Below are 18,221 nucleotides of genomic sequence, written 5' to 3'. Positions count from 1 at the left end.
TTTTCTTGAGGAATGTAGTCAACATCAATGTATTGTTAGAGTGTGCGTAGGCGGAAGCATAGAGAGAGAGAGAGAGAGAGAGAGAGAGAGAGAGAGCAGACAAGATCACTTGATTATAGCAAAAGAGGTTTACAATGGTAATAGCTACCAAGAAGGTGCCACAATGTGTGCTTGAGGATGGATGATAAATAAGTGAGGGGAGTGTAACTTGGTTGAACACAATGCTAATCAATACACTTAAATACACTAAGATTTGATGGACACTTGTTCAAATACAAGAAGTAAATTGCTGAATTGACAAGAGACACACAATGAGCCGGAACGGCCGACCCCTCCCTCAAATAAAGTATATTGATCTTGGGAGAATTAAGTACATAGTGTCATGGGCATTTCTGACGAGATTTCCATACCAATGCATATGAATACAGTATTGCAAACAAGTAGTTGTCGATGTAGACTTGCAACCCACACTACCCTCTCAAGTGCCCATGTTCCCTACCATCTGCTCTCTATTGTTCCACCAACACATGGTAGCACCAATCCCGTAGGACAAGAGAACACTACACAGGGTATGTGATCTTGTAATCCGGTTCCTCCCTCCTGCTACTTGCTCCCATATTTAAGCATAAAAGCTTACCAATAGCAAGTAGAGTCGATAACAGCGGAAGTCTTCGCGATGGAAGTCCTTGGAGTGTTGAGATCTTTGATTTGTCGTCTTTCTTCGCGACAAAAGTCTTCAAGAGGATGAAGGGATCCTTGGGAAAGCTTCCCCTATGGTTCAACTTGAGAAAGGAAGGCTGAAATTAGGGTTTTTAGTAAAAAAGACCAGAAATTACAGCAAAAATGAGAGCTGTTTTGTTGAATTTTAGTCATTGGGAGTGAGTAGGTGAGTGATTAGCACTTGGAAACACTCTTGGAAGCTTGGAAAACACCCTAGCAAGTTGGGTATGGCTATGGAGAGCTTGGAAATTGAGAGAAACGGTGGAAAAACAGAGTTTTCAGTCTCCAAAAATCTTCATGAAGAGAAAACACGAATTTTCTCTTAATAAGTAAGTGAATTGGGGTCCAATCAGGTGAAGGGACATGGGGAGATGCCCATTTATGAGTAAAAGGGGAGGATCAGGTCCTGGACATTGAGTCTTGTCCGTCTCGGGACTTCAGTGAGTGTGAACTTGGAAGCGGTCATAATTTATAAGTGACTTTTGGATGCCCAAACTTTAATGAAGTGGGAATGCACTCACTTATAAATATTGGCCCAAGTCCTAAGGGCTATTTGAGCCTAGATTGGGTAATACTTACCATCTGTTCACATGCCACACAACCATGTCAGCAGACAGTTTTACATGCACGGTTCACGGGCGGGCGTCCCCTTACCTGGAACTACACATTGGTCAAGCAAGCATGAAAACAGCATGCAATTTCAATTGCATGCAAGCACATAAAGATGCTATGCAATGCAGCGTTGGTATGGACAATCCCCGTTCATGAGACTATACCAAATTAGACGTGCTCCTGGCAAGTAGATGAGGTACCAGACCCAATGGAACACCAATCCACCAAGCATTTCCGGGCATGTACACGGAGGCACAAGTCCCAACGGAAATCCAAGTCTACAATATCACATGAGTGGCATCAATCCCCGGCATAAACAACTGCCATGGACACCAGTCCAATGTACATACATGATAAGAAAGCACGGGTGGACCAATTGGGTGGCCAAATGGTGACATCCCCACCGGCTTCTAAACAGTTGTCCGTAAACTGAAATTCATTGGGCTCTGGCCCTACATACTTGCGAAGGAGACTCACATGAAAAGCATTGTGTATGTGCCAATGACTAGGTAATGCCAATCTGAAAGCCACTTCATTGATCTTCTCAATCACTCGAAAAGGCCCATAGTACCTGGTTGCAAGCTTAGGATATGCACCCTCTTTGCCAGGCCTCTTTGCAAGTCTTGCTTTCTCAAATTTCAGCAATACCCAATCATTCTCCTTAACATCCAATTGCCTTCTATGCTTGTCGGCAGCCTTTTTATGCTTGTCTTGTGACCTTGCAATGGCTGTCCGCACCTGAGCAAAAGCAATATCCAAGTCTCTTACATACTCATCAGCTGCAAATATCTCATCCTTAGTGCGAAGGATGGGTGGCAAAGCCACCTTACCATAAACAATCTCAAACGGGGCCTTTCCCGTAGATGCATGCACCATGTTGTTGTATGCAAATTCCACAAGCGGTAAGTACTTCTCCCAAGAAGACTTGTGATCCGCCACATAACATTTCAAGAGATCCAACACGGCTGAATTTGCAGCCTCACTTTGTCCATCCGTTTGAGGGTGATAAGCTGATGAGAAGTCCAATTTGGTGCCCATATTATCAAATAAGGCCCACCAAAAGAGACTTGTAGTCCTGGGATCTCTATCCCCCACAATGGACTTCGGCATTCCATGATGTTTGAACACTTGTGCAAGATATATTTTAACCATATGCTCAACTTTGATGGTCTTTTTGACCGGAAAGAAATGAGCTTGCTTGCTAAACCTGTCCACAATTGTCCAAATTGCTTCATTACTCTGTTGGGTACGTGGCAAGTCCATAATGAAATCCATTGTAATACTTTCCCATGGTTGCGTGGGAATAGGCAATGGCTGAAGCAAACCTGGTGCCTTTTGCCTATCAAATTTGACCTTTTGACAGGTGATACATGCACGTACATGTGCCTCTATGTCCTTCCGCATACTTGGCCAAAAGAAATACCGCTCAATCATGTGCGTAGTAGGCACATTATGCCTCTATGACCAGTATATGGAGGAGCATGGCACTCATCCAAAACCTTTTGCCTCATGTTAGACACTACACATAGGCAATTATCTTTCATGAGATAACCCTCTTTGATCACATATGAGGCATGTGCATGACCAGCCATCAAATCAGCCCAAATAGTGGCAAAATCAGCATCCGTATGATACAAATCACGCATGGTAGACAAGTCCCCATGAGAGGCAACCGAGATAGCTGCTACATACGGCTTTCGTGACAAGGCATTGGCCACTACATTCTTCTTTTCCGGGGTGTGCAAGATCTGAAAATGAAACATAGAGAGGAAATTGGCCATCCTCATATGCTTCTTTGACAACTTAGTTTGAGTAAGAAAATACCTCAAACTCTGGTGATCTGTCTTCATAGTGAAATCAGTCCCAAGAAGGTAATGTGTCCATATAGTAAGTGCATGAATTACAGCCAAGAGCTCTTTCTCATAAATGCCAAGAAATAGCTCTGCATCATGCAATCTACGGCTCTCATAAGCCACGGCATGTCTCTCTTGATTAAGGACAGCTCCTATGCAATTTTCAGATGCATCACATTCCACACAAAAAGGCTTTTGCAAATCCGGAATGATCAACACTGGACCATGAGTAGTTGCATCTTTCAATTTGAGGAATGCATCTATCTCTACATTAGTCCATTTGAACACGGACTTCTTCTTTGTCAAATCATGTAAAGGAGAAGCAATCCATGCAAAGTGCCGAATGAACCTGCGGTAGTAAGAGCATAATCCAAGAAAACTACGGATCTCATGCACCGAACTCAATTCGGGCCAATTCCGAATTGCATCAATCTTTGCAGGATCCATCCGCACTCCATCTTTGGACACAATATGCCCAAGATAATGTATCTCTGACAAGAAGAACTCACTCTTCTTTGCATTTATGAAGAGTTTAGCCAAATGAGCTTTATGCTCTTCTTTGGTCTTCGAGAAGACTAGGATGTCATTAAAGAAGATACCTGTAAATTTCCTGTACCCACGGAATATGCGATCCATCATTCTATTGAATGTAGCCGGGGCATTTGTAAGACCAAAAGGCATAACAAGATACTCATAAAGCCCAAATGCTGTCCTGAAAGCAGCTTTGTGTACATCCTCAGACACTACACGCACTTGATGATACCCACTCTTGAGATCAATTCGGCTAAAGCATGCTGATCCATCCAACTTGTCAAGGATGTCGTCTATGCGTGGAATTGGAAACCGATTCTTGATGGTAAGCTTATTCAAAGCTCTATAATCCACACACATACGAAAGGATCCATCCTTCTTTTGAACATAATCTCGTACAAAAATCAAGTATGCAAAAACACTCTTTTTCATTACTTTCTACATGAGATACAAGGGGAATGGTATCACCCTCCTCACCAGCATCAATTACATGTTCTCGGCCTTTATGCATGAAGGTGATCGTGTTGGTCTTGTAAGCCTTGCACGGATCAATACGTGTATGCTAAGGCTTTCCAAGCAATACATCACATCCATTCAAAGGCGCCACAAGAAAATCCTCATGATCTACATAGCCTTAAATGTGTATGCGCAACTTGCCAAAAATAGCCATGACCTGCACTTCTCTACCAACAAAGGCAGCCCCTGCTTCAATTTGAGGACCCATGTCCTCCACTTCAATACCCAAAGCAGCTGGCATCTGTGTGGATATAAAATTTTCAGATGCACAATCATCAAACATGAACAAAGCGGGCTGATCTTTGAGCTGTCCCCAAGCTTTACATACAACCCTATCTTTGCTATCATGTGAAGTGTTGCCCTGCACATCCGGAACCATATTCACATTAGGCTTTGATGCATTTGCATTATCACGCTTCTTCTTGTTTGGGCATGCCTTTGCAATATGGTGGGTGCTACCACAAGTAAAGCATTTCCCCTTACTCATATATTGCTTTTTTTGTTCCGGAGTGAGACCATAGTCTCTCAGTTTGAAGGGACGCTTCTTGGTAGTGTTATTTTGAGCCTTTGGACCATTTTTATCTTGGTTTTGGTCCTTTTTAGGTGGCTGTCCGTCATTTTTTAGGTTTTGGACAGCCCTCTCTTTGCCTTGAAATGAGGGTTTAGCCTTATTGGATCGACTCAGTTTGAGTTCCAATTGCTTGGTGGCGGTGGCGGCTGCGATTAATTGGTGTAAGGTATGACCAGGATACATTTGTAGTCCTGCTTTGTATACGAGTTGCAATCCCGATTGACACCTTCTCTTCCTTTCCGTCTCGGTGACATGCATAAATGGAGACACCTCCAAAAGCACTTTCCAAAACTTTTGTACATATGCATTTACCGATTCTCCCTCATTTTGCTTTACCCAATCCCACTTCATTGTTATCACATTCAATGCATTGGGAGGCAAGAATTGAGCATAGAACCTCTCCTTGAACTCTTCCCATGATCTAACAGGATTCGGTGAGAGCTTCTTCGTGAGCCACCAATGGGCAGCAGTGCTTTTCATGAACATGCTTACATGCCGGATCATGGATTTATGAGTGAAATCCTCATCACTAAAAGCAATATCAAACCGGGCAATAAAAGCAAGTGCCTTTGATGCATCATATTTCCCATGATATGTGTCAAACATCACAGATTTGTCTCCGGCTTTGAAGTCACGAGACTTTGATGCATGTGTGTGCATCTCAACATGTTTTCCCCCATGTTTGTCCATTGGGACAGCCCCTGTGAGGTGACTGGCATCATTTTTGGACCAAAAGGTGATGCATAAGGCATAGATACATGTGCCCTGTAAGCATGAGGCATGGCTGGTCCCTCAACATGCATTGATACATTTTCAGCCATGACTTCTCCCTCACGAGCACACTCGAAGGCATGAGTGGCATGAGAGATACGCGGAATACTTGCACCAACAGAAAATTGCAGCCCATGATGCATGTGTTGTGCATGCACATTTTCAGCCGGCAATGGCATTTGACATACATTTTGACCACTGCCATGAACATTGTATCCTTCACGGGCTACATAAGGTATTCTTGCATGGCGTGAAGTCACTGATTGTTCCTCTCCCATAGCATGGAGATTCATCCTCTTAGACATAAGTTCTTGTTCGGGCACTTGTGGGGATTCCAAGACATGTGGGATGGTTGCCTTTTCTGCATAGGCATCCTCGGTACGAGCCAAGTATGCACGCGCTGCATCCCTTGGTTGCATGTGCAACTCTTGAGCAATCATTGCCATTGCATGATCTATATAAGATTCAGCTTTCTTGGCCTTCAAATAGTCATGTATCAATGGATCCTCGCGGTGGTAGAGATTCAATTCTTCTTCTTGTGCATGGAGAAGAGCCTGCATACGAGTAAGTTCAGCCCTCAAGACTATGGACTCTTCTTCCTGCATCTTCTCTTTGCCACGGGACAGCTGTCCCACATATTCATGTTCCCTATTGTGCACCACATGAGTTTGCTCATTGTGTAAAGCATTGGAGGCATGCATTTCATCGTCCCTGCCTCTTGTATTAGCATCTCCAACATTCATTGTATGGCTGTCCATAGAGATAGTTAGTGTTCACGGTGATCGTCTCTCACGATAGAAGTGAAAGAGAACCGTATGCTTTGATACCAATGTAACTTGGTTGAACACAGTGCTAATCAATACACTTAAATACACTAAGATTTGATGGACACTTGTTCAAATACAAGAAGTAAATTGCTGAATTGACAAGAGACACACAATGAGCCGGAACGGCCGACCCCTCCCTCAAATAAAGTATATTGATCTTGGGAGAATCAAGTACATAGTGTCATGGGCATTTCTGACCAGATTTCCATACCAATGCATATGAATACAGTATTGCAAACAAGTGGTTGTCGATGTAGACTTGCAACCCACACTATCCTCTCAAGTGCCCATGTTCCCTACCATCTGCTCTCTTTTGTTCAAGAGCTGAAAACAGCCCCCTCTCCTGCCCATAAGCCTCGTCGAAAAGCAGCACATGGAGGGAGTCATGTGTTAGGGCTAGACAAGCACACCAATGCCAAGACTCTCTTGAGTAGGGAGTGCCCTGGGATCACCTGAAGTGTCAGAAGCCGAATCGAAGTCACCTTGTCCTTGCCCTTCGATGAGGAGGACTTGTCTTTGCCTTTGGCTATGTCCTTCTTGGGCCGACAATCCTTAAACAAATGACCTTTCTTCCCACGCGAGTAGCACCGCCTCTGAACTTTCTTATGCACAGAAGCAAGAGCCTGATCAGAACCACTAGACAAATTTAACTTACCCTGTGAGACAAGGATGAATTCTTCTTCCAAGAGAAGGGAGTTGAGGTCATCAAAATCAAGTTGACTTGTTGTGACCTAGCACCTCAAAGCCCGAGAAACCACATTATACTCCGACGGGAGCTTGGGGAGGATAAGTGCAGCCAATTGTGCAGAGGACAAGGTAGCACCCATTGCGAGTATAACTGGTCATGGATAACCTTGGCCTTCATTAAAAACGACTGCATCAAACTACCAGCAGAAAATACCAGACTGTAGAATTGCCCTTGCAGAGTAATTGCCCTCATTAAGGAATCTTTAGCATAGAGATCCTCCAACTTGGACCAAAGTTGATGTGCACGACCGCTGAGACCACCTTCGAGTTGGCCTGCACGAGTGCCAAATGCACCTTCGAATCACGATCCTCTTGTAATTCTGCAAGGAATTTGTCATGTGCATGAAAGATGCCATGGACATTCTCAGATGCTGGTCCAGAAGAGGCAACCAGATAAAGAGAATGAGAACTAGATAGAACCAGGATTATGGAGCACAGAGTGCAGATTAGCTAGCATGGTCTTGGAGAAGGACTAGGATGCATTGTCAGCTGCATGACAGAGCTGTCGGCTGAGCCAAATAAGGATCCAGGAGCTGTCGACTGAGGCGGCTGCAGGCGCATCTATATTTATGGAGTTTATGATTATTTTGCCCAGTAGGCTGGCCGACTACTGGTCGGCCAGCACTCCAAGAAGTCCAAGAGACTATAAAAGGCCAAGGTGCTCATTGTGCTATACCATTCAACTCTTTAGGAGTTGGGTCCTTAGGGGCCCCAGTTAGGGACAGATTTTGGTGATGTTCACCTTTTTATGAAGGCAGTCAAGGGCTGTAGATTAGGAGTACCTTTTTGTACTATATGAAATATACTGAATTTCCAGCATCTCTCTCTCTCTCTCTCTCTCTCTCTCTCTCTCTCTCTCTTTCATGTTTGCGTTTTGCATCAGCATGTTTCCAGTAGTGTTTAGGGCTGAAAGAAGACCCCCAGATCTTCCGTGTGCTACATTGGTATCAAAGCATCAAGCTCAGCAAAGCTAAACACTAAATTAGTCCCATATGATGGTGTATAGGTCCAAGGTAGAGGAAAGTACACGGATACGAAGCCCAAGGCAAGGAACACAGAATCGGGAAGAGCTCCCACGAGGTTTGTTGGTGGTGTTCCACAAAGCCAGAGGGGATGGCAGTCTTGTGAGCCTGATAGGTTCTCGGGCAACGGTCCCAAGGGAGGATTATCCTCCAAGGGGTGATGTGAGGGTGCCACACTCATTTCTCAGGAATGAAGACCAAGACAGTGTTCAGAGTCAGGTCAAGAATGGATTGGGGATTGGAGGGAACAACTGCATAGATTTTATTTAGAGTCAGAGTGGTTTTGGAGACTGGGCCGGGTTTTCGGTGAAAAGGGTTGCCAGAGTTGGATGGATGACAGAGGGACTCCAGGAATGAAGTGGGATGATGACAGTCATCCAAGAACAGGTTGGAATTCCGTCATCAAGTTTAGCAGAGGGGGATGTCATGTGCATGAAAGATGCCATGGACATTCTTAGATGCTGGTCTAGAAGAGGCAGCCAGATAAAGAGAATGAGAACTAGATAGAACCAGGATTATGGAGCACAGAGTGCAGATTAGCTAGTGTGGACTTGGAGAAGGACTAGGATGCACTGTCGGATGAGGTGGCTGCAGGCGCATCTATATTTATGGAGTTTATGATTATTTTGTCCAGGAGGTTGGCGGACTACTGGTCGGCCAGCACTCCAAGAAGTCCTAGAGACTATAAAAGGGCAAGGTGCTCATTGTGTTATACCATTCAACTCTTTAGGAGTTGGGTCCTTAGGGTCCTAGTTAGGGATAGATTTTGGTGATGTTCACCTTTTTATGAAGGCAGCCAAGGGCTGTAGATTAGGAGTACCTTTTTGTACTATATGAAATATACCGAATTTCGAGCATGTCTCTCTCTCTCTCTCTCTCTCTCTCTCTCTCTCTCTCTCTCTCTCTTCATGTCTGCGTTTTGCATCAGCATGTTTCCAGTAGTGTTTAGGGCTGAAAGAAGACCCCCAGAGCTTCGGCGTGTTATAGAATTCATCCTCCTGATCCTGGTTCCAACGTCTCCTCGATGTTAGAGGACGCTAGGGCTTCTTCTCATTGCCCTGAACAATCTCCCATAGACCCTTATGAATAAAACTAGACCTACAGATTCAGCTTCCAATGAGCATAGTTGGTTCCATCCAACTTGTCCTCCTTGTTCGTAGAGGGGGGACCCACATCCACAGCAACAAAGTATGCCGCAAAAACTGCAAATCTCAGCACTCCAAGACTTCTCTCTAGCACTTTCCAACGGAACAAGGCACAAGGATCAATCAGCCCCCTCTCAAAAGCGAGAGAAATGGGCTGGACAACTGCCAAAAAAACAGTCCCAAAACTCATTGGAAACATGCAACTGGAGGGGAGGGAAGCCGGAGAAGAAGCAGGAGAGTCCAAGCTTGTTGGGCGGCTCAACACGCAAAGAAAGCACCCTCCATTGCTGCCCCCTTGGCACCAAGCGAGACTCGCAAGACAAGAAGAGGGAATTCGCTGATGAAGTAGAGGCACCAAAAAAGAAAACACAGTACCTCCTTGAAGAAAACGTAGCACCTTTAAAATGCCGGAGGAGAGGGAAGCAAAAACACCGAAGGCAGCCCCTTGAACTTAGGCAATCGATACCATCTAAGAGTGTGCACAGGCGTAATCATAGACAAAGGAAGAGAGAGAGAGAGACAAGTAGAGTGAGAGATTGCAGACAAGATCTTTTGATTATAGCAAAAGAGGTTTACAACGGTAATAGCCAGCAAGAAGGCGCCACAATGTGTGCTTGAGGATGGATGATAACAAGTGAGGGGAGGGAGGCCTTTAAATAGGGAGCCAGCAAGGTCTCACGACCCACACAAAGCAACTCGACATGCATTAATAAATAACGCAAGCCAAATAAATAAGGTTTCCAACTTAAGGCCTTTTCCCCTTACATTAAAGAGATGCAAAATATTTTAACATGTATTTTCTAGCACAGGCAGCTGATGCCGACATAGTTGCAATCATACTCCTTTAATTGCTCATCCAAACGTTTGTAAATGTTTGAAAAAAACCTGTATGATGCTCACAAAAGTTATGTGCTCTTCTACTGAGCTTTTGAATAAACTTTAAGAAATATGGCCTTGACCATGGTCTATGCACACTGAAGAATCATGAAGTATAAAGTAGTGAAGCATCCTCTCTGTCTCTAACGCTCATGTCAAACCATCACATCAACAAGCCAAATCATCATGCTAGCCTTAGTCTATAAGCAGCTTGCTACAATTCAACCTCCCAATCTTCTACTACCCAAAAAACTGAAACATGTTTAGGAACTATTATTTTATGTAGACCATGAATCCACAGGCATTAGAACGAAGTGTGTACGATAACATATGTGTGATTGGTGGGTCCTACTAAATTCAAACTCATTCATGCTTTATCACGTTTGATGTGTGATAAGTATAATTGCAACCATGGTCATGCTGAACATGTAGAAGTATATATGCAAAAAAGGTTTGATGATTGTTGTAATTTGATGCTAGCTTTAGAAACAAGAACAACCTCTATAGTGTACTCTCATACTTTTATGAACCTAAGAATTATTAATTGAAAGCCATCTAGAAAGTAGATCTAGATATAGAATGTTTGTAACATTGGAAAATAAATGAACAAAATCAGTACTATGAAAATGCGATGGGCTTTTCCTGTGTGTAAAAGAGTGTTGCTAGACTATGACATGTGGAACTGCTCTTCTCAGGTATTGATTGATAACAGAGATAATAGAGATCAATACCAACAGTCTAGACAGCGCATATCAAGAAGGTAAGCACTTAGCACTGTGAATCCATGTCCTTCAAACATGGAGCTGGTTTACGTCTCTTTGTCTTTGGAATTTGTTCTTTGGCACAGAATACCAAGCCCTTGATATTTTTGGAACTTGATCTGTCTTTACATTTCAAGCACTTAATTATCACAAGTATATAAAGACTATATTTCATTAACACGGCAAAACCAAGTCATGAATGTGCACTCATATTTTTGTGATTCCTCGTTTATCATACTTCAGAGGATGGTGGAGTCCAGTTCTCTTCACTGCCATTGTTGGATCTGCAAGCTCTTACATAAGGCACTTCTTACGAGGCAACTCCTTAACGAACGCTCGACGAAATATTGCAGCACACTATGATCTTGTAAGTTTCCTTTGAGATCAATGAGCAGATTTGTTACGCATTAAGGGCATGCATGATTAAGTAGCACAGCTCCTTGTCTCTCAAGTATGTTAGCATCAAAGTCCTCTTTCTCTCGAATGCTCCCAAATTTTGTTTATGGCCTAGGCAAAGTTAAGTTTGTGTGTGTGTGTGTGTGTACATTGCTGAGTCCATTGTAGCTTGCAGTTTTCTACTTTCAGACAATTTAAACTGTTCACAATGTCAATCATTTATGTACAGAGTAATAATCTCTTTGGTCTCTTCTTGGACGAGACAATGACATACTCATGTGCAATTTTCAAGGTTTACTTTTCAACTTTCCTTGCAATTTGTAAAACAGAATTTAAAATCTACTGGTTTACGCTTATCCTTTTCATTAGACCAGTTTTGCCTAAACCTTTTTTTGTCTGCAGAACCCAACAGAGTGCTTGGAAGATGCCCAGCTACGCAAGATCAGTCGCATGATCAATAAAGTATGTAAAATACACATGTCATTAATAAACCCAAATAAAAACTCTCCATGAAAAAATGTGTAGGAAAGAAGGCAATGAACGTAAGGTACTGAAATTAAGTGGCATGGTCATTGGTAACCTTCAATTACAGTTAGAATTTCCCATGTTGTTGCTGTCAATAGGCTAACAACCGATTAATTTGTTGTTGTTGATGTCAGGGAATAGGAACTGGCTCATATCCAATGGCATTAGATGCCTCTGACCAGATTAAGGCTGCAGCCCCAACTGCCCTTGCTGATTGTCATGTCACTTAGGCACATGCTATGTCCGGTACCTTTGCCTAGTGTTCTCTTCCTCGTTCTTGCTGTCTGGAGTGCTGTCTAATGCACCGCCAGCCTATCACGTGTTAAAGCTCATTCCTCTAACCTGTGATTGGCCTGTCGCGCTGTATGTGCCAAACCACCTGAAGTGATCTTTCTTTGCGTGAAGGCTGAATTTTCTCTTTGGTGTCCAAACAAATATCCAACTTCTAGGCTTCTTGAATTGACTTCTGATTGTAAATGGAGGCATTATATCCGAGGCATGTAGGTGAGTTGGCAAGTGATTGAACTCTTGAGCACGGATCAATCCCCACTTGCCATGGCTGATGGACACTCGGAATATTTTGCCTACAAGTGAGCTCTGGACTCTCCCTGCTCCCTGTGGATAGAGCTTCGGGCGGAACAACCTCGTTGACTGATTAGTAGTTTCTCTACTCGAAAAAAATTGAATTGGAGGCCTTATAAATTTTAAACATGCTAGAGTTTGGTGGGAACTTCGATCCCACTTTACCAGTTATACAAGGCCAGAAGTCAATCCCCAGTAAAAGCTACTGCCCACCTTGATGCAGAAGACTCCATGCTCCCATCACAGAATTCCAATATAGCTTAACATGATGCTTCCACTCCCTCAACATATGTAGTCCTATAGTACGTCCACTCATCTCCCCAAGATTCTAGAACCCTAGCCTTCTCCTTTCCTTTCATGCCCCAAATGGACACTGAGTGGGCTGAGCTGCTCGTAGTCCCCTCTCTCAGGGAAACAAGTCAACTTAAGGGCAGCTGCTTAAGAGACATGCGAGTATCCCAGATGATAACAAAGTTTTGTGGTTCCAAGCTGACATGGAGCTGTACTGATCTACATGAGGACCTTTTGCTGTACGTATACATCCAGTTCCTCACCACCACTTGATTGTAATATGCTTTGCAAGAAGACTCTGACACTTAACAAAGCCGCAAAACCATTATTCTACAAAGCTGCGTGCTTCAGCCCAGTGGATCTCCATTGTAACTAGACTTCAAGCACATATAAGAGCACATTCCTAGAGGTGATTTCTGTTATTTTCTCTCCAGGACTTCAGTGAAAGGGCCACACGTCTATAGTGATCTTAGTTGAGTCAAGAATAATAGAGCCACATCATTTCTTGGAATGTGTATGGCATAGTGCTATAGCACAAATGATTATTCACAAGGGGTTGCAAAAAGCCTTGGTCGCATGATGGGATGACTTCTTAATAATTCATGAAACACCACCTCACAACTGGTTGTAGCCCAAAATGCGAGAAGATTCTACCTAAGTGTAGCCATTGGTCCATCAGCTTATGATAGGATAGGGGCTTGGGCATTTTACTGGTGTTTTACTTCTGTAACTTCTCGGGCACGGCCAAGACTCTTTGACCATTAATGCAATTAAGCTCTGAAATTGGCCACAACCTTAAACATATGCCACTTAATCCACAAAACTGTAAAAGAGAGATGCGCAGAAGTGGCGCCGCATAGAGGCTGGAATGCCGGCATGCCTCCCTCATATTTTATTGCTTGCCTAGCTTGTCTAGCTGCAGTCCCTCACTTACGTGGTTCTCCCCTCTTGCTCAGGACATGTATTCCTTTTAGTGATGATATTGAGAGCAGGTTCTCACCTGTGTTTCCTCTCCATCTTTCTCTCTCATTCTCTCTCCTGTGTTTCCACTTTCCCTTTTTCCGCTGCACATTCTATCATGGTATCAGAGCGCCGGTGATTTTCAGCGTTGGATGCTCCCTCCTCTACCTCTTCATATCTGCTTTTTTCCGCCCATGGACAGATCTGCGTTTTTACTCCAGTTGAAGCTTGCGTTTCAGATTTCAAGGGCTGATTCATCACCACTTCAGTGGGCTGCAGTTTCTTCTCTTCAGGGCGTCAGTTTGTAGCCTATAGGCAGCCTGACAGGGGTGTTTTTTCTGGACAGCATACCTGCCCATCTTGGCGGCACCTTCCAGGGGTTCTTAGGCATTTTTTTCTAGGTCTGGACAGCAACATAGCTGTCCCAAACAGGCTGCGTTTTTGGCCTGTTTGGGCTTGCTTTCCCAGCCCTGATCTTGGAGCTCTCTGGGCTGCCTTTTGCCTATCCTGTCTGGTTATCTCGTGCCATCCCTCCCACCCCCTGGTTGTTCTTTGCAGCAGTTCTTGATATGAGGCTTCAGCGTTTCCATATTCAGCCCTTTATACCTCTGCGTTTTCAGATTTGCAGCCATGGTTGCTGCGTTTTTCTGAACCCATTTTGCTGGTAACTCTACCTTCACTTGGGCTTCATCTGTTGGACCCGAAGGTACCTTCTCTTCAGTGTTTTTCCTCATAGGAGGTGTGGACACTGGTTGGCCTGAATTTTCAGGTTTGTAGCCCTTGTTTGGCTGTGTTTTCTTCTCCAAGGGACACAGATCACTTGCAGAGGGGGTTTCTTGATTGGATTGTGGCTTTGGAGGCAGTTTGGTACTTGAGGAGGATTCTGAATTTCAGTTTTCAGTCAGCGTTTTGCTGATTTTGGAGCATCTATACCTGTGTTTTGTTCCTGGCCTACACGGTTTCCCGGTTTCTACATGTTCCTTGCCTTCTGTTGGCGGTGGAGTGCTATTTTTTGCTGGATAGCAGTGTTTTGGCTACGTTTTGCTTCCCACAGGAGTTTTCTACACTGAGAGGGGGCCTTGCTCCAGCTACTTCACTTGAGGATCAGTTTCGGGAGCTGTGTTGTATCTGTGGAGACTTTCTTCTGTGACAGGAGTTTACAGTTATTTGGAGGAGATCAGTGATCTTTTTAGAGATCCTGAGTAGAGTTTATTTTGTCCGAGCTTGTGTTCTTTGCAGTATTTGCAGAACAAGGAGGGTGTTTTGTACTTTTGCGGTGTGATCCTTTCACATGGATCCTTTATTTGTTGTTGATTCTTGGGATTTGGTTCTACTTTTGGAACAGTCTTCTGCTATCTGTGATGCTTTTGAGGACTTTGTTACCACTGCAGTCTATATTCGTGCTTCCCTTCCTCATTGTGAGGAGTCTACCTCTGCCTCTCTTTGTGATGCTTTTGAGGATGCACCTCTCCCTGCCAATTCTGCTGGCTTGTTGTTTTGGAGGATGGTTTTTTGGACCCGGTGGGATGATTTGGATCTGTGGTTGCTAACCGTGCTTGGGGCACAGTGGTACTTCTAGAGTTTTTTGGATTTGGATCAGAATCAAGTTGGACTTATATCAGTCCGATGATATTTTTTTTCAGAGGGGGATGTGGAGTCCTTTGATCTTGTGATGCCCACCTCAGTGGCGTGTACTTATGTACAGCATTGGGCAACTCATGTTATGGAGTTTGACAGATGGATCCCATCTTTTCTACAGAGTCTTTACATCTGGTGATCCCGACCTTTTCAGACGATGCTTTTATACAGCATTTGGCTACTCTTGGTACAGAGTTGGAGCAGATTGACTCTATTTCTTTTGAGGGTTCCAATGAGGAGTAGTTTTCTTCTCCCAGGATTGATTATATACAGGATCTGATCTTGGTTGGTTATGAGGTTTTTCATACCTTCTCCAGGCTGGATACACGACATTTAACTTCGGGGAGTGTTCTTACACTTGGGTTTGGAACCATTATTTGGAGCAGCACGTCGCAGCCTATATGGTTGTTTTCTTCCAGAGGAGCGGTGTACCTGGCAGCTTGTTCTGTTGCTTTTGTAGCTGAGTTGCTGAGGAGATTGCTTATGGAGCTTTCTTGGTACCTGTCTTTGCAATCTTTCATCTTTGATCGAGGACAGCGTCTCTGGCCTTCTTGGAGTTTGCTCAGCATCCAGTGCTGAGAGGGGGTGTTAGATATTATCCCCTACTTGCTGGCTTCCTATTTGGTGTCCTATTTTAGCCTCTAGGGCTGACCATGTTAGTTTGAGAGGCTGGTCACCCCTCACATGTATTTTACCCATATTTATTCCCCATTTATGGTCCTAGATATTTATCACCAGTCGGCTGTCTTCATGTAGAGGTATATATAGCCGGCATGCCTCCCTCATATTTTATTGCTTGCCTAGCTTGTCTAGCTGCAGTCCCTCACTTACGAGGTTCTCCCCTTTTGCTCGGGACATGTATTCCTTTTGGTGATGATATTGAGAGCAGGTTCTCACCTGTGTTTCCTCTCCATCTTTCTCTCTCTCTCTCTCTCTCTCTCCTGTGTTTCCACTTTCCCTTCTTCCGCTGCACATTCTATCAGACACTCCTCCTCCCCCCTTCCTCCTCCACTCCCCCCCTCCCCCCCCTTCCCTACCTTGAGTACTTTATTACCCAAGGAGAAAATATCATCTACAAGCTTTAAGGGCCTTTCTCCCCCATGGGAGATGCCGGATTATCCATATACAAATGCCATAATACGGCCTAGCATGAGGCAACCATAAAATTCAGCCGGTATAGAGGCTATAGAAATGCCGAGCCAACAATATAATCCATATACCTCTGTGTGGGTATTGATTCTTCCCCAAAAACCACAGGTCTTCATGCAATAGAGTTGGTACAGGACACTGATCGTGTGCGTGCTTCCCGAGCTCCCCCCCCCCTCGTTGCCTGTGGTTTCCTTCGCCCTCCCCTTTGCGAGCTCCGCCTCCCACTTCTTCGCATCTCTACGCCATCCTCCCCCGCGTCGCTGCTCTTTGTGTCGCCCCTCCGCCTTTGCCCGCCTTCCTTCCTTTGTTGCGCAGAACCCCCTCTGCCCACCCTCTTCTTCACCCCTCCTCCCCCTCGCCTGCCTCCCCCGTCCCCCGTCCCCCCCCCCCTCCCCTCCCGCCTTGTTTCTGCCCCTGAGCCTTTTCCCTTCCCCTCTCTCCTATGCTTGCCCGCCCCTCCTCCCTAGCCCTTGCCGTCGTTTCTCCCCCTCTTCCCTCCTCTCTCCCGCCTTCAGCCCTCAGCCTTGTATCCCTTTCCTTCCAGGTTTTTTCAATGCTTTAGGGCTCCCCTGTTTTCGGCAAGTTTTGGCTTCATTTTGGTCTTTTCCCTCGGGAGGACTCCATGGCAGCTACTCCGTCACCCCCAATTGAAGCCGATGTTGCTTACACTTCTTTCTCTGAAGCGGATTTTCAGGTTCTCGCCATGATAGTTGCCTCTCATGAGGCCTCCACTCTGGTCTGCAAAATTGTTGGTAGCCGCCCTGCGCACGGACAGCTCAGGGATCTCTTTTAGGCCAGCCTCATTGGTGAACCTGCGAAGATCACCGATATTCACCCTCTGGGGCGCTGATGCTACGAGGTGGAATTCGACTCTCCAACGACGTCAGACCGGGTCATGCAGCTGAGTCCCCTTGCATTGCGTACGACGCAGGCCTTCTTTGCACAGTGGCAGCACGGCTTCGATCTAGCGTCTGACCCACTAGCTGGCATTTCGGGCTTCTCAGTGACAGTTTGTTTTCTAGGCCTTATGAAAAGGAGTACCTTCTTCCTCTTCTCCTAGTGATTGGTGGTGCCATCGGAAGAGTGATGGAGCCCCCCCCCCCCCCCCCCGTGTTGCCTCGGCCCTCACGCGGGCAGTTGGGATTCCATCCCTCCGTATTTGTGTGGCCTTGCCGGAGTCTATACCGCATTGTATATCTCTTCCTGGCCTCCAGGATGACCCCATACAACAACACGTGGAGTATTCAGGCCTCCTTGGCCAATGCGTCATTTGCAAGCAGATGGAGCTTGCCCTCGGTGGCAAACCAAGCGACCGCCTCAAGTGGTTTCTCCCCCCGTTTCTCATGTTGATCCTCATCAGGGGTTAGGGAGAGAGGCAGGCCCTCACGCAACAAAGCCTTAGACCCCGACTCTGGATGACCCAACTACCGGCTAGTGGCGATCGGCTGGCCTGTGTGCTCGGGCTGCCAAACGACCACCCGAGCTGAGCGCTGCCGTCACGTGCGCCAAGCTGGTAGATCTCAAGAGGATTCGGTTCTTTCAGAGAACTGTGATGAGCATTTATCTCACGATTTTCCCGTTCGTGACACGCCCTCGTCAGTCCTAGAGTGGGCCCCTCCGGCCCCACCAGTATGGTGACTGATCCCTTGTCGAGGACCCCCCCCCTCTCGACCCCAGTGTTCTGAGAGGCTGACCGGCCTCTTTGAGCCCCCCGGTGAGCCCCTCCCC

The 18,221-nt window shown here is 45.3% G+C and overlaps 1 protein-coding gene and 1 long non-coding RNA gene across 2 annotated transcripts in view; one reads left to right on the top strand and one right to left on the bottom strand.

Annotated features, from left to right (window-relative positions):
- The window catches only part of LOC147634345 (uncharacterized), a 51,908-nt gene that overhangs the window by 24,392 nt on the left and 9,295 nt on the right, over positions 1–18,221 (top strand). Inside the window, exons 13-16 of the mRNA XM_086805490.1 lie at positions 10,887–10,951; positions 11,196–11,319; positions 11,578–11,640; positions 11,751–11,810. Of these exons, the coding sequence (XP_086661616.1) occupies positions 10,887–10,951; positions 11,196–11,319; positions 11,578–11,640; positions 11,751–11,810 (312 nt within the window). The remainder of the gene's footprint in view (positions 1–10,886; positions 10,952–11,195; positions 11,320–11,577; positions 11,641–11,750; positions 11,811–18,221) is intronic.
- The window catches only part of LOC147634346 (uncharacterized), a 42,583-nt gene that overhangs the window by 15,187 nt on the left and 9,175 nt on the right, over positions 1–18,221 (bottom strand). The window lies entirely within an intron of this gene.

Source organism: Cibotium barometz, chromosome 11, assembly GCF_041138505.1.
Source record: "Cibotium barometz isolate CiBa-2024 chromosome 11, ASM4113850v1, whole genome shotgun sequence".
Taxonomy (NCBI): domain Eukaryota; kingdom Viridiplantae; phylum Streptophyta; class Polypodiopsida; order Cyatheales; family Cibotiaceae; genus Cibotium; species Cibotium barometz.
Note: the sequence above shows the minus strand (reverse complement) of the source record. Positions and strands in the feature narration are given on the sequence as shown.